A 24,906-nucleotide genomic window follows, 5' to 3' on the forward strand; every position below is an offset into this window, starting at 1 on the left:
AGTAAGTGTGATTTCAAACTGAACGGTCAACTCAATCTTTTTCTCTCGCCCTACCGCAGTCCTAATTTTTTAAACATTATTTAACCTCACAGCTGCAACCACACAAGAAACATTTGGCCGTCGAATCAACAACTGGTTACTTGACAGATCTCTATGTGTTTATAGATATTCATTACATTTCCAGAGGTGTAAAGAGTAGCTTAAAGCCATACTTGAGTAAAAGTACAAATTCCTTACTGTAAAAATTACTCCACTACAAGTTACAAGTCACCAATTTAAATACGACTTGAGTAAAAGTATTAAAGTAACCCAATTTAAAAGTACTCAAGTATTTTTACTCGTACTTAAAGTTGGCTCAAAGATGCACTAGTATTCAACACAAAAAGACATTGTAGGTCTGGGCAGTGAAAACTAAGAAAGTTTATTTATGAGGTTTTATTTCCTAATATAGAAAAGAAATCAAACACCTCAAATTTTGACCTGGCAGAACAAACACAGATTAAACATAGTCATAGTCTTTTGACTCAAATTTAATTTAGTTTTAGTCATATTTTTGTCATCTGAATTGATTTAGTTTTAGTCTAATTTTATTCAACTAAGCCATGAGATTTTAGTCTAGAAATCTACATTAAATTTAATTTAAACCCATTTAATTTTAGTCTAGTGTCATTGTGTACTTGAATGTGCCATACTGAAAAATATATAGCCTAAATTTGTGATATAAATATATGGTAACACTTTACAATAAGGTTCATTAGTTAACATTAGTTAGCTACATTAGTTAACATGAACTAATAATGAACTGCACTTATACAGCATTTATTCATCATTGTTAATGTTAATTTCATCAATTACTAATACTTTATTAAAATCTTGTTAACATTAGTTAATGCACTCTGAACTAACATGAACAAACAATTAAAGCTTACATTTTTATTAACTAACATTAACAAAGATGAAGAAAGTTGCCTTTGAGTTGCGGGATGACTCTCCTGCAATCGCGCATCACTTTTGCTTTGATTGTAGCATCACATGTTTAAAAAAGGGTCCCTTGACTGAAGCAAATGTGATATGCATCCATATGTTTGCTCTTTATCTCTTCTCTCAGACCAAACGCGAACTTTTCTCTACAGTTTATGACATACGCAGCACGCAGATGTCCCGCTACGGTGGCTCAACGCAAGCCATTCAGCGTTTGACATCAAAGTACCGCGAGACCAGACTTCTCCATATGCATTTGATTCGCTCTCGCAGTACTTTGATTTCATACGATTGCTCTGCGCAGCGCCAAATGTGTGTGCGTGTAACCTCGCGACCACAGATTCTATCCATCATCACCCTCTGACACTTTCGTCTCGTTTTTATTTGACGAATAAACAATGTAGCGAGTAACGTTAAGTGTCTTTTCAAATGTAGTGGAGTAAAGAGTACAAATACCCAATCAAAAATGTAATTGAGTAGAGAGTAAAAGTTGCCTATATTTTTGATACTCAGTACAAGTACAAAGTAGCCCAAAAAATACTTAAGTACAGTAACGAAGTACATTTACTCAAGTACTTTACACCTCTGTACATTTCTTACCCTCGTACAGTTGGGCATACTGCGGGAATCCTGCCGCTCTCAGCCAATCGCATGCCTCCTTTGCTTCAATTTCTGAAAAAAAAAACAATCATATATTTAGCATTTCATTTGAATCTCATCACAAATACAGTTTAGATATGTAGATAATTAGAATATGAGACTTTAGCATGGATTTTACCAATAGGGTCACATGCATATCTGACAGGCTGATTATTAATAAAGTTCAGATTTAAATGTAAACTGGGATTGCATGTGTTTGTGTGTGTGTTATTCACTTTAGGTCAATTTTCACCAGATTTCATTGACATTGATTCACAATCACAACAAAGCGTCTCTCAAAATAAGTCACTAAAAACATGGTTCAAATGACCTCACCACAAGCCGACAATTATAAATCCCTTTCGTACAAGATTCTCCACATACTTATGTTAAATTACATATTTGCTGAACAGGAACCACTTAAAGCCTGCAAAAATCTCCTTTCGAACACGACGCTGGGCATAACAGCTGATTTAAACTAGGACTTGAGATTCCTACACTTACTGGTTGTTCTCATCGCTTTTAATGTCGACAAAAAACATGCGTCTACCTCATATCAGAGCATCTGATCTTCAGTCTCTTTACGAGTCTATCCTGAAGTTACCACAGACTATAATTTAGCCCACAGCTGGATCTTTTTTGCCCTGCGTTTTTTTCCACTTTCATACCGGTTTCCATTTTTTCTAAGACAACCGCCATTTGGAATCACATGAGGATTAATGGAACTATTAAAGTACAACTATTTTATTGCTAAAAACAAACAATGTTATTTAGTGTATATGGTAAAATACAATGTGTTCGCGTGGTTTATGGTTAAAAACACATTATTTTCCACATACTGTACATTTTTGTAACTCCAGATTTCACCCTCTTCATGAAACGCACAAATTTGAAAGCTCTGTGTCCCTGATTGGCCAGCTAATCTGTACGTTGTGATTGGCCTGAATACCTCTGACGTCAGCCGGAAATGTGACGCTCTACCATGTTTGAAAGATTCGGTTGCTAACAGGAGTTAACTTACAGGAAAAATTATGATAATGTCGGTCTTTTCTACATCACCAATCTCAGGAAGTAAACTGTTGCCTACAATTCTGGTGTTTGTTGTAGTCCAAGAAAAGAGATTTAAGTTGGAGACTATAACTCGCGTCATCATTTAATTTGGGGTTTGTACCTTTTGCATATTGTTAGCATGTACACACTTACACACCAAAGGAAATGTAAAACATGAATCAGACAATAGGTGCTCTTTAAAGACAATGATTACATTCATTCATTCATAAACTAGGGTGGAAAATATGTGACCCAGTCTGTGAAAACCCAGTTAAAGTCATTTTAATTTGTGATTTACTGTTTTCTACATAAAATCATCCCATATAATCTAATGAACATTCTGCAAAAATATTACCTTTAAATCTTTTAAATTAACCAAGTAGGGCCATGTCAATGTGAAATCAATGAGTGAAATCAAACTTTCATGCTTCTAATCTCATCATTATGAAACTTTAGCCTGGAATTAACAGACAGGGTGACATATGTCAAACTATTTTTTTTATATTTATGCATTTGGCAGACACTTTTATCCAAAGCGACTTACAGTGCATTACAAGCTATCAATTTTATTAGTATTTGTGTTCCCTCGGTTCGAACCCATGACCTTTTTGCGCTGATTTTGTACATTGAAATGCTTAAAGTGAGGCTCAGGTTATTTTTAGTGTAGGAAACTTGACTAACCTTGCAAACTGTAATTGGACCTTATGCTGGAAAAAATATGACGACCCCCTCTAAGTGTGTCTGATATGTTTTCTTGTAATAAGCATTTTTTATCAGGCTCCTATGTTTAGGTTTAGGTAAGGTTCAGGGGCCTCATTTATCAAGCGTGCGTACGCACAGAAGTGTGCGTAAAGTGTGCGTAGGAACAGTTTTACGCAAAGTGTGGAATTTATCAAATTGCACTTATACGTAGAAATGTGTGTAAATATACGCACACCTCGGAGCATGCTTACGCATAGAATCTAGTGGTAGAATAGCGATACTACACAGGATCATCTCCAGTGAGTAAAGAAGTGTGTATTTATTATCCACAAGCAGGTGTTAAAAATGATTCATGTCAATATGGTAACAGCAAATCAGTATTGAAGTTAATGATTTATTTGTGATTTGTATAAAAAAGGAAGGCTCCGACAAATGCTTGACACAGTGCAATGGCTTATCTTGCGTTATTGGAAGACTTGGCAAATAAACCATTCCGCCGGGAATGCGTTGTCAAAGATCGTGCCGATGATGCTGCTGTCCAAGTTGGAAAGGGGGCTGATAATTTAATGTCAAACCACTTTTTTATTACTGGAAGTGTTCTCTTCTCATATTCAACGGAATTAAACGCACTTGTTACATGTTTTCATGCAGATTTGTTTTCTTTTGTTAGTCATTCCTCCCGCACTAAGTGAACCAAACAGGATGTGTTATTAGGATTTAACCTCATCCAGCAGTAACTCAATTTCTGTGTCTGTAAAGTTCCTCTTTTTCGCTCTCTTTGCCATTATTGCGGTGAGGGAAAAAGCATAACCACGTGACTTATAAAAGGAGGTGTTGTCACCATATATTGTTCATTGGAGGCGTTTCGGAATGGGAATGACCCTGAATGTGCACAAGCATGATGCTTAAGAACAAGTGGGATTTATCATCAAGGATTACTTCACAACCATGTGCGCACGTTTGATAAATCCCGATTTTTTACGCACATACTAAATTTCATTCGTAGGTCAAAATATAGAACATTTTCTACGCACTGTTGATAAATGAGGCTCCAGGTTCTTGAAATGCATTACTTTCACAAATGTCCCTTTAGTCATTTCATTGGCCTTTCACTGCAAAACCCTCTAAGTGCATGTAAAAATATCACTCTTTCCTGTCCTTTCTGAAGGCAACAGGCTCAAAAATTCAGCCAAAACCTAATTTATCCTTTAACCGGGTAAAAAAATCTTGCACATTGACGTACACCACGTCGTTCTTCCAAATCTTCTACCGTGCACTTATAGCATTTTGACGAGGCGTTTAACAGATTTTGCCAACAAACTGGTATTTCTAAATGGCCTGAGGCCAGGATCTGAAGCAAAAGCATGATGAACATTTAACACATGCCAATAGCATTCAGTCAATATTAAGTTTAATAGCATATTTACATGTATGCTCTATATTACAATCTTCATGTCAAATAAACCCCACAACCTCCGCTATCTGATAATTCACTAGAGGCGTCCAATACATGTTCAACATGTCTAGTGTTTAAAGTCTCAATCACATATGGAAGCAATTACAGAAAGACACGATGGGGCCTTTTAACAGACTACAAACACTGCTATCAACCAAAGCCCTCAGCGGGTGCAGCCATCCATGCTGTTGCAGACAGAAAAAGCCCCCTTATTTCACCACTAGATGTTTGTTCTGTTTTAATGGTTTGTTTGTTTGCTTGCATCAACAGCCATTAAGCGTTTGGCTTTCAGATCACTAAAGGAGACGAATATAAACAGATCCGACATAATACCAGCAATAGTGGAATATCAATTATGTGCATAAAACATGATTTTGCTTGTGATGTTGTAAAGCATTGCATTAGCACCGCAAAGGTCATAGGTTCTATTGCACACAAATAACTTGAATGCACTGCCAAATGCATGAATGTAAATGTTATAAATGTAACCCAATCCATTTTTATACACACTACCACCCGCTGTGGTGATTTACAGTAGGATTGATTAACCTCAACTTCCCTTTTGCCTTCACCAGTGACTTGTCTCATCATAAAGATAAAGTGCTGGTCTCAGATCAGCGGTAAACAACAACATCTAATAAATCTCTCAAATAAAGCCCAACCACTGGGCTTGTTTCAGAAAGGGAGAACATTAGAAAGCGTCTAAAGCTCAGAGGGGATTCTGGGTAGGCCCGAATTGCTGTTTCTCAAAAGCGTGGGAATAAAGAACCGCCGCGACTTTAATTAACACATACCGCTAATATGTAATGTCCCCCTGCTGACCCAACACAAAAAGGTGCTCAAAACAATCGACCTCAACCCAAACCAAACGCGAAGGCACATGCACAACAAACAGGGTCACACAAAACTGCACAATGGACCACGGAAGGTGGCGATAAAAAATGGCACACCAACACAAAGCCCCGTCCAAATGTACAAAAAGCCACACACGCTGCCATCACCTCTGCATTGGTGGCGCGCTGCTATGGCGTCTAATCTCAGCAGCCAGGACGTGACCCTCCCGACATTCCTGCTCACCTCGACGTGACAACAGGCAGCGCGCCATGAGACAGAGCAGCAGGCACGGATGACACACGCAGAGACTGGATGCCATGGGGCGAGCGGTAAAATCAAAAGCATTCTTGTTTTGATTAAGCAGGCAAGACGTCTGATTAAATAAAAACACAGAACTCGTGTCCTTAAAAGTCACCTCAGACTACAAAGACCCTATTGGGTCCATTCCTCGTTGTTATTTTTCTTATGCTTCTTTAGTTTCGATTTAATTGAACCCCTTGCTTTTCAAGTCAAAGACGACGAGTCGTAGCCAAATGCTGGAATGCTTCCTGTTCTTTTTCTTATTCAAGAATTAAGGGGGGGTTCAATGGTATTTCATGCATTCTGACTTATTAACACTGAGTTGTTTTCTCATGCTAAACATAGGCAAAGTATCAAAAAAGCAGTTGGACGTGTTACATGTTTTTTTCTGTGCCAAATGCACTTACAGTAACCAGGGTGCGACAATTTCTGGAAAGTTTATTTCGATTATAGGAACTGCTGATGTTCCAGGGCTACGCTACACATATCACATGTTTTTATGGGCCCTTACCCCTGAAAACCACGCCCACATGTCAATCAGCGGGAGCGCGAGAGCCGAGTCGCAGGCAAAGTTACAGGCATCGCGACACGTGCGACAGGGTGGTTTTATATCAAAATATCTTAAAAGAAGTGTGTTTTTGGATGTAAGGAGAAGTAAGCCAGCATTATGGAAACAACTACTCCTCTCGCGGGGCTCACGGGATAGTAAAGTGTCCATCGACTGCACACTTCAAAATCTTGCCGGAAATAAAAAGTCATCTGGGTACATTTCGCCTCCTGTTTTTTAATACTATGAATTCGGACATACTACTCACCTTGCCTACTGATTTTCACCTACTATATAGTATGGAAGTAGGCGATTTCGGACAGTGTAAGTAATGGTAACATCTGTCCATTTTGATCTATCTAAACACAAATATATAAAAAAATACTTAATCAAAGCCAATGTTCTCGTTGGAAAGTATAAACCGGTGTAAATAAGCAATCAAACGCACTTACATTTAGTTGGTGTCTGTCTGTGCATTTTACACAATGCCATCTCTGTCACTTAGATAAGACCACCCATGGAGTTAATGCCACTTTAAAGGTTTATAATGCATCCTCTTACACAAACATTTAGCTTCTATTCTAAGTAGTGTAGTCTTTATCTAAATGCACACAACTGAGAGGAAATACAGCTACAAACACACACACTTATGGAGAAGTACACTTCACCCATGGGATCTCTCCAGACAATTTCTGTATTGCTCATCAGAGCACACACAGTTAATACAGACAAACACACACATACACACATCAACACATTTGGACCACTGCCATTTTCCCACACATGCTAAAGTGATTTGACATCCATCCACTGGGATCGTAAGGAAGTTTCTTATTTAACTAAACATGATTCTGAAGCTCCAGCACTATGAACCATGTCCTTCATGTTCAAGAAGACAGAAAAATCAAAAAGGAATCAAATTTTTATCAAATTTAATAAAAAACATTAATTTAGCATAAATTCTTTGTAATTAAACCTAAAACAATAAGGCAACCAACAGCACTGCTTTGTATAATTTAAAATGTTTTGTTTAATTAAAATTGTAAAACTGGTTTTGTCATAAATTTTATTTGGGGGGCCGCGAAGGAATGTGCTGTACACAAGGGGGGGGGGGGGCAGCTGAAAAAGTTTGAGAACCACTGTTATATAGGATGACTATGTATTAAATCACTAAAAAATGACTCAAATTGTGTTTTCACAAACTGGGTCACATTTACACTTACATATCATGTCAGTCCAAACCTTTATTTTCTATTCTAACAAAGAACACAAAAGGTAGAGATTATTAATGCATTTCACCCTGTTCTTCTTACAAAGCTATTATATGCAGGGTTCCCACACCTTAGTTAACTTCAAATTCAAGGACCTTTCCAGGACTTTCCAGGTCCAATACCCTCAAATTCAAGGACTAGTGTAGGGACACATTTCAAGTGAAAGCAAGGTTACCTCGTGTTACCTATAAAGATACATTGTTACAGTTCCCTTTCGAGGGAACTCGCGCTGTGTTACTGCGGTGACACTTTGGGGACGCCTCCAGGGTAAGTCCGTCTGAATGTGTATATCAAATTCAACCAATGGTGGGGCTTATTGACAAAAACAGTAACGCGGGAGCAAGGAAGTATATCACTATATGAAATATTGCCAAAAACGGCGTTACAGGGACGCAGGAAGTATGGCAAGGGAAACGCAGCGTCTCGTTCCCTACTCAGGGAACAACAGTTACATACGTAACCCGAGACATTTTCATGTGCTATGTAACTATGCAAAAAAGCATTTTGGTATAAATCAACATTCGCATACAGAAGATATAAGCATTTAAAGCGAACAGTTTAGCACGTGTTCTTAAAAAATCTAGAATTTTTATGATATTATCCTACACTACACAGGGAATAATATGGATTTTTTTCCAGAAAACTTCTTGCATAAAATAGATTCAAGCACTTTCAATGACCTGTATCCAAGTATGTATATTTTTAAAAACTTCCCAGGGCCTTGAATTTTTTTCCCCAGATTCACAAACTTTCAAGGATTTCAAGGACCCGCGGGAACCCATGATTTTACAGGATTTGGAATATGGCACAAATTTGCACCTTTTTTGTCTTTTTAGAGGTTAACGGCCACAGTCCCTACTTTGCTTTCATTACATGGAGCTAAGATGTATAAAAAATATCTTCTTTTGTTCAACATGTAAGAACTTGGTGAACTATTTTTTTAAAGTCTCCTCCTGATTTTTTTTCCTGGGCGAAAGACCCTAGTAATTTTAGAAGGAACAGCTGAAAAAGAATTGATGCCTAAAACAGCGAGAACTCCTAAGACATGTACAAACAATATCTAATACGACTTTTCTCAGTACACTGACTGTAAAAAGAAAGACAAACACTGTAACAAACACAAAACAGACAAATGTCTCAAAGTGGGTTCCAATAAACAAAAGTTATTGAATGAAAATCCATACATTATGAAGGAAATAAGTTACAGTAAGAATCAGTGATCTGGTACCTTTAGGCATCAGCAGCAGCCTGTGGTTATGGGTAAGATCCTAAAACCACAGTGAAGTTTCCAGTCAAACAAACAGCATGATTTATTTAGAAGAGCCCGTTTCCGACCCGTTTCCCTTCTGCAGAAGACTCTCTATGCACAACTCTCGACTTTAATGCTTATGCGCCTTTTCCGCCCTCCCTGAAACGCCTCCGAACAGCTGGAGTATGTACGGCCTGCGCCCCCCACCCCTCGCCCATGAACACGTGAGAAACTGAACATGTGCTGATACCTTCAGAGAGCCATCGATCATATGCACACGCTTGCGCTCGCAGCTGGATATGCAACCTGTTCCCAGACAGTGATAGAATTCAAGAGCCCAAAGTGAAAGACAGACAGAGATGCATAGGATGTGAGTATAAGGGTGTTTTTTTAGACCTGCATGTAGACCGATTGCTTTGTCCGGGGGTTAAATTTAGGACATCATATATGTGTGTGTACTGTGTATATGTATATATAAATACAAACAGATGCAAATATACAGTACTGTGCAGAAGTATCAGGCCACCACCACCAGACTTGTTGCTTTAGAAATTTTAATGTCCATCCATATTTATTTTTCAATCTATTTTATTAAGATACAAACAGGAAATACAGGAAATATGTAAAAAAAAATTTAAATTTAAATTTCAGGACTAAATTTCTTCTTTAGGTATCATCTGTGTTTAGTGTGACCTCTCTTGGCACTAAACACATCTTGAGCATTTTTGAGCAGAATGAAGTAAAAAGACTAATTTCTTCAAAATTAGAAATAAGGATGTAATTTCATTTAGGTTTAAGAGATCCTGCAGTTTCCTGCTATTGCTCAAGTGGAAGGGGAGTTTACCCTGTTTTTAATACTATATACACATTTCCTGTATTTTTTTAATGTATTTTATTAAACAGACTGAGACACAATTATATATGATCACTATAACATTGCAAAAACAACAAATCTAATTCTGGCATCATGGCCTTTTGCACTGTATATTTATGAAATTTTTACATGTGTTTAAACATTTTTATACTGTATACATAATTAGACATATTATATTAACCCACTGGAATGAATTGTACTAATGATGATGGAGGAATATGCTTTTTGGGGTTTCGCCTGTTGGCCCAAATATAAGAAATTAGTATGACTGCATTTGTATGTAAAATATTTAATTTGTGTTTAACTTAACAAAGAAAACTCTGGGATGGCATGAGGGTAATTTATAAAATGTTCATATTTAGGATAACTTTGCCTTTAAAGGTATAGTGAATACAAGTCTGTTGTTCTGGTCTCCTTTTCTTGCTTTCTTGCACAGCCACCCAGTGGAATTATGAGGCATCACAAGGCAGATTATGGCAGAAATAAGTAGAAATAGCTGAATGATTCACCAACCACAAACGAAACAAGAGATTTCTCCATGTGTCTGTGTTTTTGTGTAAGAGAGATACCAGAGGGTCAAGTATGGGCTAAGGAGATCTGGGCACACTCCCCACAGTCCTCACACATTCCCATCTGGGAACAGGACGAGGCTTCACATGTAAGGTTTTGTGTGTGTGAGATGGGAAGACAGAAGTAGCAGGCAGAGGAATGTGGGAATCATAAGGCATAAGAGAGTCAGTGGTCAGAACTTAAACAACTCATAGAAATGATAATTTTAAATAATAAAACAGTGGCCTCCAGTCCATCCAAAAATAACTTGTAAGGGTTACTGTGCTAACAGCAATACCACTAAACACCCTGAAAAGCTGAAAAATGCAAAGGCAATCCTGACTGCATAGTTCCCAAACTGTATGCAAATAATTTTTTTATTAAAAACTAAAATAGCATTCAACACAACTTCATGTATTTCTCTCTAGTATACGTCTTTGTACCTTTAAGGTACAAACAGCACAAAAAATTACAGTCAAGTGTGGGTGTGCGTCATATGTTTGACATTTACAGATGGATTCGCTACACATTCTCTCATACACCTGCACCACAACTGCTGATTTTTCGAACAAGAGAAAATCAGGCATTGGGAGCTAGATGAAGTCTTGGGGTGTAAAAGGGCAATTAACACTATTAAAGATAATGATAACGATAAAATAAAGTTAAATCATTCTGATTTAAAGGGGACTTATCATGAAAATATGACTTGTTCCATGTTTAAGTGCTATAATTGTGTCTGTCAACCTAGAAAATGTGAAAAAGATCAACCCAGTATCTTAGTTTTGGTAAACCATTCTCTGGAAGCATGTGAAAAATAGCTAATTGAAATCTGGCTCCCCTTGTGATGTCAGAAGGGGATAATACTGCCACTTAATCTGCAGTATTCAACCACAGTACTGCCTTTAAATGCATAGATTAGCTCATTTGCATTTTAAAGGACACACCCAAAAACGGCACCTTTTTGCTCACACCTACAAAGTGGCAATTTTAATATGCTAAAATGAATTATGTATATGGTATTTTGAACTAAAACTTCACATATGTACTCTAGGACACCAAATGTTTTTATTTGACTACATTAACTACATCGCTAGATAAGATCATAGATTACATAACTACATGCAAACTAAATTTAGAGATACACAAAACACAGCGTGTGATGACATCTGCTGGTTATAGCCATGTAAACGCAACAAGAACAGCATATTTACATGTCGAATTTTAAAGTAGTACTGCTACTGCTGGCTAATACTACTATTACTGTTTTTTTTAACAACAAGTATTCTCAACTCTTTCTTGATTTATTATTTGACTACCAAAATTAAAAAGAAACTGAGTGTTTTTTTCAACTAATATGAACGATAAAACATTGACAAAATCCATTCCAATTTAAAGGGCTCACACTTTGAATGCAAAGCTCGAGCATTTTGTTTTTAGAGCTTAAGCTTAGAATAAACATAAATGCAAGCACTTAATAAATAAATGTAAATCCATCTCAACCTACTGTCCTCATGACCACTTATGCGTAACAAAAACAAAACACGAGCCACTTCCTGTATTTTAGTAAGTCATTGTTTTGATAAAGTTGTATGGACAGAAGACCAGAGAGCTGTAGTGTGAGGGATGAGAGGATATGATTGTTATTGGATTGAAGAGCTGAAGTGAATTCACTGCCACACTAAAGCCAAACCCTCACTGCTGTTGAGCAACTGCACACATGCCACAGCAGCTCATGATAAAACAAATGTACATATTCATCATCCAGGAATGCATACTGAAAAACAAGAGTTAAGATAAGGGCACAAATCATGATCTATATATTTAAAACTAGATGTCAAAGCTGTGGTGAAGAGGTTAATACACGAGATACTGGCACATTGAGCTCATTCTGATCATGCAGCTTTGAGTCTAGCCTGCAACGTATTATGTTTCCTTTATCGTGTATAAACATGCCTTCGAAGAAGTCATTACTGTTGTGTAATGTATGTTGAGAGAAATCTGGCACTGGCATATTTTAAGATCTGTCAGTACAGGTTATTTTCAGTCAAGACATGTGTTTAAGTGGAATAGCCTTAAGTCCCGAAGTCGAAGTGCTGCAAACTAAGTGCTATTACACCATAATATAGTTCTCATTTTTTATCCGCTTAAAAAAAACGCCACGTTTTATTTTATGCCACCATACTTACTCGTGTAACTACTCCTGTAACAGTCTTTAAATAGGGAAAACATGGAAGTGTCTAAATTCATCCCTGTTTGGATCCCAAGGAACGAATGGGGCTAGGCTAAAGGCTAACATATTCACGACACGTTTTACAACGATTAAGTGCACGCATTGAATAAAGATAGATATGTATTAATTCATCTAAGTTGAGGTAAGAACATAGTAAAATTTTGAAAAACTGTGGTGTTTTCCTTTAAAGGACGCATTTACACGACATTGACTGTACTAAAAACGGAAGCTTGCATTTAAAAAAAAATCATGTACACATAACAATGTTGTCAAAATGATCCCTGTTTACCCAGATGCACAAAAACGAATAAAATCACTGTATTAAGCCTGCCAGCCCTGTGTTCTGTGTAGTACAAATACAGTCTTGTCGCCATTGTCATGATTGACAAGTCCTCACGCATGCCTGTAGACTGAACATGCAATACTGCGTTTTCGTCATTTACAGTAAATGAAAACGAACATTGTTTTTTCAAAAATTCGAACAGCGAAGATGCATAAAAGTTTCCCGTTTTTTTGTCAAAAATGTTGTAACATACACGGCCTCAGGGGACATACTACAGCAAATACGTGTCACTTCAAATATTGCTATGCACATAGAAAAATCTTTATTATCTACCTAAAAATATATATTATTTTATTAGTGTCTCTTTTAGGACTATTGGCTCCAATTGAAATGAAATAACAGGTTAAAAAACAGGTTAGATCAAAGCTTAAGTATATGATAAACTTTGACTTCTCCTCCAAGACAGATTTCTGTTGCATTAAGGTAAAGTAAGAGAAAAAGACAAAACAAAATAAACTCAAGTTAAGGTGCTCATACAGTATTTCAGTCCATTATGGCACAGCTTTCAGTTCACATTAAGCTCAAACTGATCCCTGTGGCTGATCTGCTTTATCAACTTCTCTGCCTGACAGGCACCAAGCCCAGGTTTTGATGGAAATTCTTGGACAAAACTCACCGTACAGCTGTTAACACTTACACTGCAGTCAGTCAAAAAAGGTCAGGGATCGATCAAGATCTGAATAACCTGAATAACCTCTTTGAATTCGAATATTCTGACTTTTCATGTCTAAACAACAGATGCTAAACTTTTCAAATAAATGTCAACCCTGCAATGCACATTCCAGCTGATGCGGTGGAATAGATCAATTTATTTTATTATGTCTGGGATTGTCATTTCAAATCAATAATCCTGTCCAAGTCTGTCCGCTGTTGAGGAGATATGCATGTTGTGCATACACATCAAAGTCATGGCTGGACAAACCTGCGATTTCTCAAACTCTCCAGATCTCCACAAGCTGTATTACAGAGTAGCCGGCGTGCAGCCCAAGCATTCCTGAGGTGGTGAATGTGTGTGCGTACGTGTACAGATTCCAACCACAAAACCACCACACACTGCAGGTCTAGACATTTCTATCCACCTCTAAAATATTTTACTGTCAAATAAAGCAAAGACTCACAGACGTATGACACTAGTATAGCATAAAAATATTAAGTGCTTCTAGGATTGTATATGTTCCTCGTCTATACGTTTGTGTGTAAATGAACCAAAACAAACCAATACACTGTATGATGCCATACAATATGCAAGTCATGAGTTGTCCTATCATATGCTTGAAGTATAAAAGGGTTATTCATTAAAAATACTGTGGATTGGATCTCAAGTTTCTGTAACACTAAGACTCTTAACATCTAGAAAGCACAAGAAAACATTCATGTTGCATGTAATGTATAAGCCACAGTGAATCAGCTTAACATGATGGCACAAATGGGAGAAATGCCTTGCATAAATATATAAAGATGTAGTAATATCTGTAAAATATAACCAAAGTTCGCCATTAGAGGTTAAAAGTCAACAAGCACCAAAAATCCAAATTATTACACTATTACAAAACTGCAGCATGAAGTTAAAACAACTTGGTTTTGCAAGTCAATTTAACCTAATATTTGAAGTGTTGGCTTTTTGAAAGTTAACTTATAAAATTGTATAACTTCATTTTTTTTGTTAAAGTAACATAAAAATATGTTTATTTGACAAAAATACTGCATATTTTTATAGTGTAGTAGTAAAGAAAGATCCAAAGTTTCCAAACCCAGAGCCAGATGAGAAGGAAAATAACTTAAAAGACTCAAACTGATACCCAAAGCACCTCTCGTATACCTTGGGATATCCTCTTTAGTAGCTGTTGCCTAGCGATGAGACGAGCCAGGCGTAGTCCAGAGCGTCTGTGGATGCTATCCAGTCTAAGGTATATATCTTGAGTCTCTGGAGTCATGCTGCCCAAACATTCACTGTCCATAAAATCATCTGTGAGATCGGTCTCGTCCATATTTCCACAGGTACAAAAAACACTCAAAACTTACTCAGTAACTCCCTAAACACAGCCGGATATGCACTAAACACCCTGGTGTTTGCCTACTATATGCACTACCAAGCAGTGATGATACTAAACCATCACATACTCACCCAAATACACACAGTCGCAAAAAACACACCTAGGTATGGAGTCAGTTCTGATCTGAGCGCACACTTCGTTTGCTCCACCCATTCAATGGTCATGTGACCGACAGAAGACCCAAATGGGTGTGTAGGGTTGGAAACATTCTGCAGCCAATTGAACTTCACCCAAAGTGTTTTTTAATGTGTTTCTCTTCAGTCCGTGTGTGTTTGTGTGTGGCCGTCTCATCCAAATGAAAAATAAATTGTGTGACAGAAATGAAAGCAAAATAAAATCATTTTAAAGAGAAAAAAATGCTGTGACTGTGTGAAAGTAGATAAGCAAGAGATGATTTGCTGTGAAAAACCCAAAAGGTCCTTCTGTAATCTCAATGAAGGTCAATGCAAAGCTTGCGAGAACCCTTAGGTGACAAATACTCCAAAAACCAAAAATACCTTTAGGAAAGCCGCGTTGGCAACACCTCCGGGCAGTTATTTCAGTCATGCAAAGACTAAAGTCATTCATACTTAAAAGTGGAAAGACTCTAAAATCTAACTCATATTCCTCATATTTCTGACCAACAATTAAACCTGACATTATTTGTGCTATAAGTTTGGATTCTTAGGCTCTAAAAAACCTTTAACGGGTCGATTCAGCTATCGCGTATGCCTGCGCGACTCTACAGAGCCCTCATTCCCTCATTAGTCTTTTTTGATTGGTTCTTTTAACTGAAAGGCGGGACTTCTATTGCCAGAGCGGCCATATTAAGCGTTGCATTGTTCTTATTCCCTGTCCCAAATGGCACACTCCGGACTTGTGGACTTCATCAGAGTCCACACTTTGATGACATCATGTAGTGCAGACTTTGGCCCTGTCCCAAATGGCACACTTCACGTGGACTTTCGGTCTCGTGGCCTTGAATTGCGCATGCTCGCTTAGTCTAGGAGTACGTAGGGTGTCCCATAAGTCCTTGCGAAAGAGAAATCAGACCAATCAGACGACGGAAGGGAGGAGTTCACACTGATGGGCAACTTTTCTTCCTATTTCTGTTGTCACGCTCGAGTCTTTCCCAAAATGTGACTCCGGTGCTCCCTCGTGGACTCGCGTTAAGGGTCCCTAAAGTCTGCAATACATGATGTCATCAAAGTCTGGAGTGTGCCATTTGGGACAGAGCCAATAGGGACCCATGACGCGAGTTCACAAGGATGCACCAGAGTCGTTTTTTGGGACAGACTCGAGCGTCACGCCAGAAATAGGAAGAAAAGTTGCCAATCAGTGTAAACTCCTCCCATCCATCGTCTGATTGGTCTGATTGCTCTTTCGCAAGGACTTCCGGGTTGGTAAAGTGCGTGAAGCCTGCGGCAGTGCCGAAGGCCGCATCAAGGGTGCAAAGGGGGCGCTGATGAGCACACTTCAGAGCATAAAAATGACAGATGGGACACCCTAGCACATGCAATTTAAAGGGGACATATCATGAAAATCTGACTTTTTCATGTTTAAGTGCTATAATTGGGTCCCCAGTGCTTCTATCCACCTAGAAAATGGGAAAAAGATCAACCCAGCAACTTAGTTTTGGTAAACCATTCTCTGCAAGCATGTAAAAAAGGTCATTGAAATTTGGCTTCCCCTGTGATGTCAGAAGGGGACAATTCCGCCCCTTAATCTGCATTATCCAACCACGACACTGACATTTAGTGCAGAAATCAGCTCATTTGCATTTAAAAGGACACACCAAAACAGCTCATTTTTGCTTACACCTACAAAGTGGCAACTTTAACATGATATAATATATTATCTATATGGTATTTTAAGCCAAACCTCCACATATATACTCTGGAGACAACAAAGATTTATTTTACATCTTAAAAAGTCTTGTGAAATGTCCCCTTTAAAGCCACGAGATTGAAAGTCCACATGAAGTGCGCCATTTGGGACAGGTCCATAGTAATAGGTGTGCTGAATCTTGTTATATATCCAATAGCTTTGGCCAAACATTCAATCAGTATTCAACAGAACTGCAAGGAACATTAAAAATGCAGGAAACAAAGTTGAAAACTCCAAAGGCACAGCTGAGCTTGCAATGTTGAACCCAACAATAAATGCACATAAACTTTACTGTACTTTTAGTCTTATTGTAAGACATTGTCTTATTTGTGTCTATTTGTATTTCTGCTACCGATTTTATTAAAGAAACATATATGGCAAAGTATTAACTGAGAACTCAAACTGAGCTGAGCTAAGTAAAGGCATTCAAATATTCATCTACTGCTCCTCAGTTTCTGTACGTCTGGTAAAGCACTGCAGCATGTATAGACAAGCCATGCACATGAAACAGACAGCTTTTGGGGTTTGTTTTGAAATGACTGCCCTCTGGTGGTCATGAAAGGTAATCAGGTTTTCAAAAGTGTCATTCATAATTCATCATTCAGTTCATCTGAGGACTTCTTTATAACCACTCCAGACTGAGGTCCACCCACACGCGGGCCGTGCCAAAATTACCTAAACATGAACTTGATCCACGAAAACAACCCCGTGTGTTATTAAGAGCGTTCACATATGAGAGCTAAATTCAGAACAGGTCACACAAAGGTGAGTTGTTCATGGTCTAAATCAGGGGGGACACTGATGCCAGTAATCCCACATGTTATATCTGTAACCCACATGCACAACATTCACTAAACCACTCAAAGGATGCATGAATGTGTCCACAAAGCTATCAATCTTGATATTTTTTATAAATACATCATGTGAGATGTTTACCCAGGAGATAAAGGTCTGAGTGTTGGAACCAAAATGAATTTCTCAAGCACCCCAGGGTACGAATGAGGTTACTGGGTCGAGAAGAAGAGTCAGATACACATTACTTTCAAATGTAATTTCTCAACTTTTAACCACAAGCTGTGATAATGGACCATGCTTCACAAGATAACATTACAAAATATCCCATGGAAGAAAACAGCATCTTCAGAAATCTCAAAACTACATCACAGAAACAGATGAGTATGTTATTATGGGTATGTTTTCTTGTATTTTATATTTTACTCTTTTAATTGAATGTGTCTTCTTGTTATATTTGGATGCACTGGAAGCTTCAAATACTAAGAAAAATCCTTGTGTGCAAGCACACTTTGCAAAAAAGCTCTTTGTAACTTAAATGAAAAATTAAGTTTTCTATACTACATACATTTTCTCCAAAAATACCCAAGTACATTGTAAGCATTTATATGCACTGTAATACTATGTTACAATGTTATGCTGCTAACTAATACTGAACTTGACAAGAACTATAAAATAAAGTATCAGATTCAGAAATATCAAATTGAGACACTGTAAATACTTCTCATTTCAAAATAATACATGAAAAATAACACAAAGTTCATTTTTATGCATTCAGAATAATTTTAAAGCCTCCAACACTACACTACTATACAGCACATCAGAGTATATACTACTGTACTAGAACATACTGTACTCAATACACTGTAACACACTATGCTGTACTCTACCTACCTACCATATTACACTTTACACAACTATAAGACACTGAAGTTCACTACACTACAGCAAACTATACTAAAGTACACGAAAGGCTATGCTATTGTACTATGAACATTAAACATTTCCCCAAAATATAATACTCCATCCTTAAGTAAAAACGTGACACAGCACAGCCAGCATCATCTTGGTTAGTTCGCATCTCAAGAGCTCCACAGGAACGCAGATTACTAATACACAACGTTATCCAACTCTGTTTTTACGCAGTCATTGTGTTTAAGTCATATAATGTATAGAAAGAATACGCCTCGATCATATGTAAAGCTATTCCAACGCAAGTCAAAAGGGACATCAACATCATAAACTTGACCTTCACCAAAACAGCTGTGACGGCCCGTAACGATATAACGCAAGAATGAAAAAGTTCATCGTGACGCGACGTTGTCGCGCACTGACCTGCCAGTCGTTTGTCTCGTATATTTCTCCAGAGTAAATCCCAGGCTTTGGATGTGGAGTCCCGCAGCTGCTCGCTGATGGACCGCCGCAGCTGCAGCTTGCTTGACTTTCTCCTCGTTGTCATTGTGAATAGTCACACATAGTAGCGCCCGGTCCAGTTGTCCTACACGCGCACCGTTACCCGCCGGGTCCAGCTCGCTCTCTCTCCGGTGCCGCAGCTGTCGTCACTGCTCCTGATCTGCGGCGCTGCGTCACCTTGCAGCAAGACGAATACAGTAACACGTGTGTTTATATCACGCGCCGGCGCGGGACGGAGAATTCATTCCGGTGGGTTTCATGGTCTCATACACGCGTGTTTGATTGAGCGCGAAATGACAGTGATAACAGATGCGTAGAAGTTTCAGCACTAATGCAATGCAGAGTAGCGCGAGGCACACTGACACCACACACGCACACACACACACACACACACACACAGCCCCCCTTCTCTCCCTCTCCCCTGCTTACGCACGCAAGCGCGCGGACAGTCTTTTCCCATGGCAGCATGACATTACTTGAACTCATCAAGATAACTTAAGCAATCTCAACTTGTCAAAATTTAAATACTATGTTTAAATGACTTGTAAACCCAATTTGATTATACTTAAAAATTTAATTTTGTTGATTATTTATTGTAGTAAACACTAATATTAAAATTGCTAGATACTATAGTGTTTTAAAATCTCATCATAGCAAATATTAAAGTATATTACAGCATTTACTGCAGTTGATCAATTGCAGAACACTGTAAAATACTTTCACTTTGTGTAGTTGTTATTATAATTAATATACTGTACAATTTACTACAGTTAATACTACAGTATTTTTTCACGTGGGACTCTAACACAAACACACGCACAGACTTCCAGCTTTGCCATCTTGACATAAGCAATCTTGTGATGTTTGGATATTGAGTTGAGCTGATCAATATAATTAATCTAATAGACCATTACTAGACTACACTTATGGAGTAAATACTGTACAAAATACCAAGATAGTAATTTATGTCTATATTATAACAGTATTTTGATATTTTCATTATGCAGTAGGTTAATGTTTTATTATTACCACTTTTTTATTTTACATACACTGTATATATACATGTATATATATACAGTATATTCTTTTTCACTTACATTCCATGGGTGTTTGGGTGTCATGCATTACATTGGCTCAGCTTCCTCTCAGGGGAGGTTTTACAGGCGAAGATTTATGTAAGGTTACATTGGTGGCATAACTGGTGCGAGGTGTGGAGAGAAATGGAAAGGCATGAATGGTCAGATCTATCCACACTTCCATCCTTGGTGAGGTACTCTTAAACCGGATATGCCCTGTAGCGCAGAACGGACGGATGGATGGTGCTGTACAAACTGAAGGAAAAGATTTTTTACGCAACTGAACACCTCAAAATAAAACAGTGGGATAACTCTAGCCGGGAAACAGCGAGGCAGGAGCCAGTCTGCCGGTGGAAAGGTCTCGCTGTAGGATGGTCTATATAGTTACATTTATGATTCACTGACTTGGAAGGCTAAGGTATAAATAAATAAAATATTTACGAATTGATTTTCAATAAAACAACGATAACTTTACAACAAATTACCTATTATTTTCTATCTCTATATGAGTTTAAAAAAACAACTGATTTAAGAGCAGACGTAAGTGAATATGTAACCTGTGTTTGGCCCCGAACGTCACTCCATATTAGCACGGTTATCACACAGCTAACTGCTCATCTGTGTGAAAGAGTGAATTCACACTGAGTCACCGGGGCCCCTCAGGAGACCTTAATGAATATTCATATATCAGGGGCCACGGGGCATCAGAGGGAGTCATCAGCCTCGGGCATCCTGTACTACTTATAATCATATAGACTTGCATGGAGGAGTGTACTAGAATGTGTCCTTCAGGGGTCACGTTCAATCAGAACAATTAATTCCAAAATGCCTTACAGAAACGGGCCAATCACAACAGCAGATGTGTTTTTTTTTGTGAGCAAACATGCTATTGTATAGGGGCGTGTAATGGGATAGAATTAAGACACGTTGACGTTAAGGGAATCAGTGGGTAACTGGGATTTAAAAACTGCATGAATCCACTTTTTCGCTCTTATGTCAATAATATAATGTTTTGCTGTACATCAGATTATGCACATTATATACGTGCCAACTTATGAGAGGAGAAATAGCACACACCTGCGCACACACAAACACAGAGCAGAAACAGATCTGTAGAAATTACATCAAAATTAGCAGTTTGCAGCACTGTCATACGTGTTCACTGACAGCAAAAGTGTGTGAGGCATGTGTGTATGTGTGGGTAAATAATTACAGGGTTGCGATCATTCAGTGATGACATGCAGAGGAATGCAGGGACGCAAGGTCAGATGGACAGAGGCCCTGTCCCAAATGGCGCACTTCATGTGGACTATCGGTCTTGTGGCCTTAAATTGCGCGTTCTCGCTTAGTCTACGAGTCCGTAGGGTGTCCCATCTGTCATTTTTACGCTTTGAAGTGTGCTCATCAGCGCCTCCTTTGCCCCCTTGATGCGGTCTTCAGCGAAGCCCGCACTGCAGCAGGCTTCGCGCACTTTGCCAACCCAGAAGTCCTTGCGAAAGGGCAATCGAACCAATCAGACGACGGAAGGGAGGAGTTCACACTGACGGGCAACTTCTCTACCTATTTTCCGGTGTGATGCTCGAGTCTGTCCCAAAATACGACTCCGGTGCACCCACGTGGACTCGCATCAAGGGTCCCTAAAGTCTGGACTACGTGATGTCATCAAAGTGTGGACTCTGAGGAGGACCACAAGTCCAGAGTGTGCCATTTGGGACAGGGCCAGAGTCACTGATCTAACTGTCTGTAGAGGAGTTGATGTGCACATTGAGGTATCAAAACACAACCCATGAAGAAATTTCCTTTAAAAAACATTCAACTTTTTTTTAAATGTACTCATTTTCCAGCTCCCCTGAAGTTAAATACTTGATTTTTATCATTTTGGAATCCATTCAGCTGATCTCCAGGGTCTGGCGCTACGACTTTTAGCATAGCTTAGCATAATCCATTGAATCTGATTAGACCATTAGCATCACGCTAAAAAATAACCAAAGAGTTTCAATATTTTTCCTATTTAAAACTTGACTCTTCTGTACACGATGTAACTACAGAAGAGTCAAGTTTTAAATGGGAAAAATATCAAAACTCTTTGGTTATTTTTTAGCGTGATGCTAATGGTCTAATCAGTTTCTATGGATTATACTAAGCTATGCTAAAAGTGGTAGCGCCAGACCCGGAGATCAGCTGAATGGATTCCAAAACGGTAAAAACCAAATGTTTAACTCTAGGGGAGCTGGAAAATGAGCATATATTTTTTTAAAGTGGAATGTCCCTTTAAGTTTCCACCAACTGCACGACAATTTCCTTGTCTGTATTACAGCAGCTTATATTCGGGAACGTGCTTCACATCCTTTTGGATTCAATTCGACAAAACATCCCCAACATGTCACAGTTTTCTAGTTCTCAGATTTTCACCTAATCCTGAACATGTCCATTATCCCATGACAAATAGTTTTATTCTGCTATGTCCCAACTTCTGTAGACCCCCTGTTGCTGACTGACCACATTTTTAAAATGAAGGATACAGTATGAAGATTAAGAAGAAGCTGTATGCCAGATGGCCGTGTATTCATCTAAATTATTTGTTCGTTGTGGTTGTTTTTCAGTGGGAAAGGTTGAAATCTGGGCCCTGATTCATCTCTGAATTTCTGAGAATTGATGAGAATCCTAAAGACAATCCTTGGAAACGTTTTTTTTATACCTAAGAGTTTTCTTTTACCGAAAAACAGCATACAGACATTGTGACTTGGCTTCCACCATTAGGCTTCCACTTTAGATTCATTCAATGCGCCTGATTGATAGTCTTCATAAATCAATGTACAGTATCTTTTAAAGTAAAATGCATTGCATTTTCTTTCATTTTATGTTAACGTAAATTTAAAATTCTGGCTACAAAGCTCTGTGATCCTCAAAATGTGAAGTCAACAGAAGTCAGCACAGCTCAATTAACGACACTTAAAATGAATTTAAATGGCTTCAAATTCTGTTTAAAGTGAACATGTGCCAAGAAGCTGTGCTTTATGATGAATAAAAGATAATTTTCCTTGTATTTCTCTTCACAACTACTACTATATCAACAATGTACTTATATAGAGGTTTAGGGCAATACTTTCTTTTATACCACAGGTCTGTTGAATGCTGCATTCTGATTGGCTGAGAAATGTTCCACAGGTATGCATTACGCGACACGACGCGAAGCTTGAGTGTGCATTATTTTCTTATAATTCAACGGCACATCATTAATTATTCCTTACGTATAAAATGAGCTTTAGTGTGACACCCGATCTAAGGTAAATATGTTATACTAAGCACATATTTTAGGGAAAATAATCCTAGAATGGAAAAAATCTGCCTATTTTAAGTTTTTAGACATGAATCACTAATGGCATCCGTCTCATCAGCAGTATTTTGCATCCATCACTCCGGCAGTGATCCAAAGGCTCTGTGAAATGGGTCATGGAGCTGTCTGGAGCCAAGATCGAGTCCTGCCCTGCCCAGAGAGGCCATTCGAAGATCTCCTTTCCACAATAAAAACACACCAGTACATTGTTTTCATCCCTGGAGCTGTTTTAATTGGTTCCTAAAGAACTTAATAATGGCAGGAGATTACTATCACAGAGGTGAGGATTACTGGGCCTGATGGGGTGGGTCGGACCGAAACAATGGCTAATGGACAAGGAGGAAGTGTGTGTGTTTGTAGCGATCGTTTCTGCTATCCAGCCAGACCCAGTGTTTGTGTTGGCCACCCAGTGCAACTTTTTTCCCCCGAGGCAAAATGAGAAAAATATCCTGCAAGATCACAAAGCCCCCCCCTGATTCTCTAAATCATCTTGTTGAAAACTTTTACGTCGAGGGTGAATGTGCAGTCAAGGAGTTTGGAATCTTGTAGTATTCCAAGACCAGGCAATTCCTGAACCACAACATTTACCCGAACACAAACAAAGATAAATGTACACATTAAAGTGAATTACAGAGAGCCTATTTATGTTGCAAATGTACACACCGCACATAAATGCAGACAAATTGTCTATTAGATAATATTACAGAGAACCCATTAAGCATTTACTACAGTTCGTAGACTGCATTTTTGAAGATTTATTGATGTCTGAACTATAAATAGATGTAGATGGTCTAACAGAGCAAACACAGCATCCACTGTACTGTACACACTCAGCAAATGTCCAGAAGTCATGGTAGCAGACAGAGAAAGATTGTGTGTTTACCGTAAATGTAATCAACTTATAGAGTTCTGGCAAGAAATGAAACCAGAACCCCCGCGTAAAGCGAATATTCGGCCAACATTTATAATTGCTTCCATCACAAAGGGCTTATGGGGAACAACTTCTTTATTAACCAAAAAATTAAAAGCAACTCACTAAGCAATGCATAAAAAATGAAAAGTTTCTAAAAAGCTTTGTCAGGCTGAATGGTTCCATAATAAACACGCAGTCACGAGAAACTCGTGCCGCCATTTTGGATCTAGATGTGTTTATATTCGAACACAATTATGTATCACTAATCAGTGCCATTACAAAACTAGGAAGAGCCAGGATATTATTCAACTGCAAATGTGTTCGGCTAAAAAAGGAAGTTATGCACCGAGGGTTGCATTAAAGGGGACTTATTTTGTCAAAAATTTTACAAGCTGTAAGAGACAACAGTATCTCGCTATTGAGATATGCC

The 24,906-nt window shown here is 38.3% G+C and overlaps 1 protein-coding gene across 8 annotated transcripts in view; it reads right to left on the minus strand.

The window, feature by feature from the left end:
* stard13a (StAR related lipid transfer domain containing 13a) overlaps window positions 1-24,906 on the minus strand; it is a 45,816-nt gene that overhangs the window by 15,173 nt on the left and 5,737 nt on the right. For 2 of the 8 annotated variants that reach the window (XM_065260192.2, XM_065260179.2), the window contains exons 1-2: window positions 9,009-9,155; window positions 1,582-1,653 (exon numbers count right to left, since the gene is read on the minus strand). In XM_065260192.2, the coding sequence (XP_065116264.1) occupies window positions 1,582-1,653; window positions 9,009-9,018 (82 nt within the window). In that variant the 5' untranslated portion in view covers window positions 9,019-9,155. Of the gene's footprint in view, window positions 1-1,581; window positions 1,654-9,008; window positions 9,156-14,844; window positions 15,171-19,072; window positions 19,518-24,906 lie in introns of those variants that run through there. The other 6 variants (XM_065260162.2, XM_065260171.2, XM_065260161.1 and 3 more) reach the window with 5 other exon arrangements.

This window comes from Paramisgurnus dabryanus, chromosome 10, assembly GCF_030506205.2.
Source record: "Paramisgurnus dabryanus chromosome 10, PD_genome_1.1, whole genome shotgun sequence".
NCBI classification, from domain to species: domain Eukaryota; kingdom Metazoa; phylum Chordata; class Actinopteri; order Cypriniformes; family Cobitidae; genus Paramisgurnus; species Paramisgurnus dabryanus.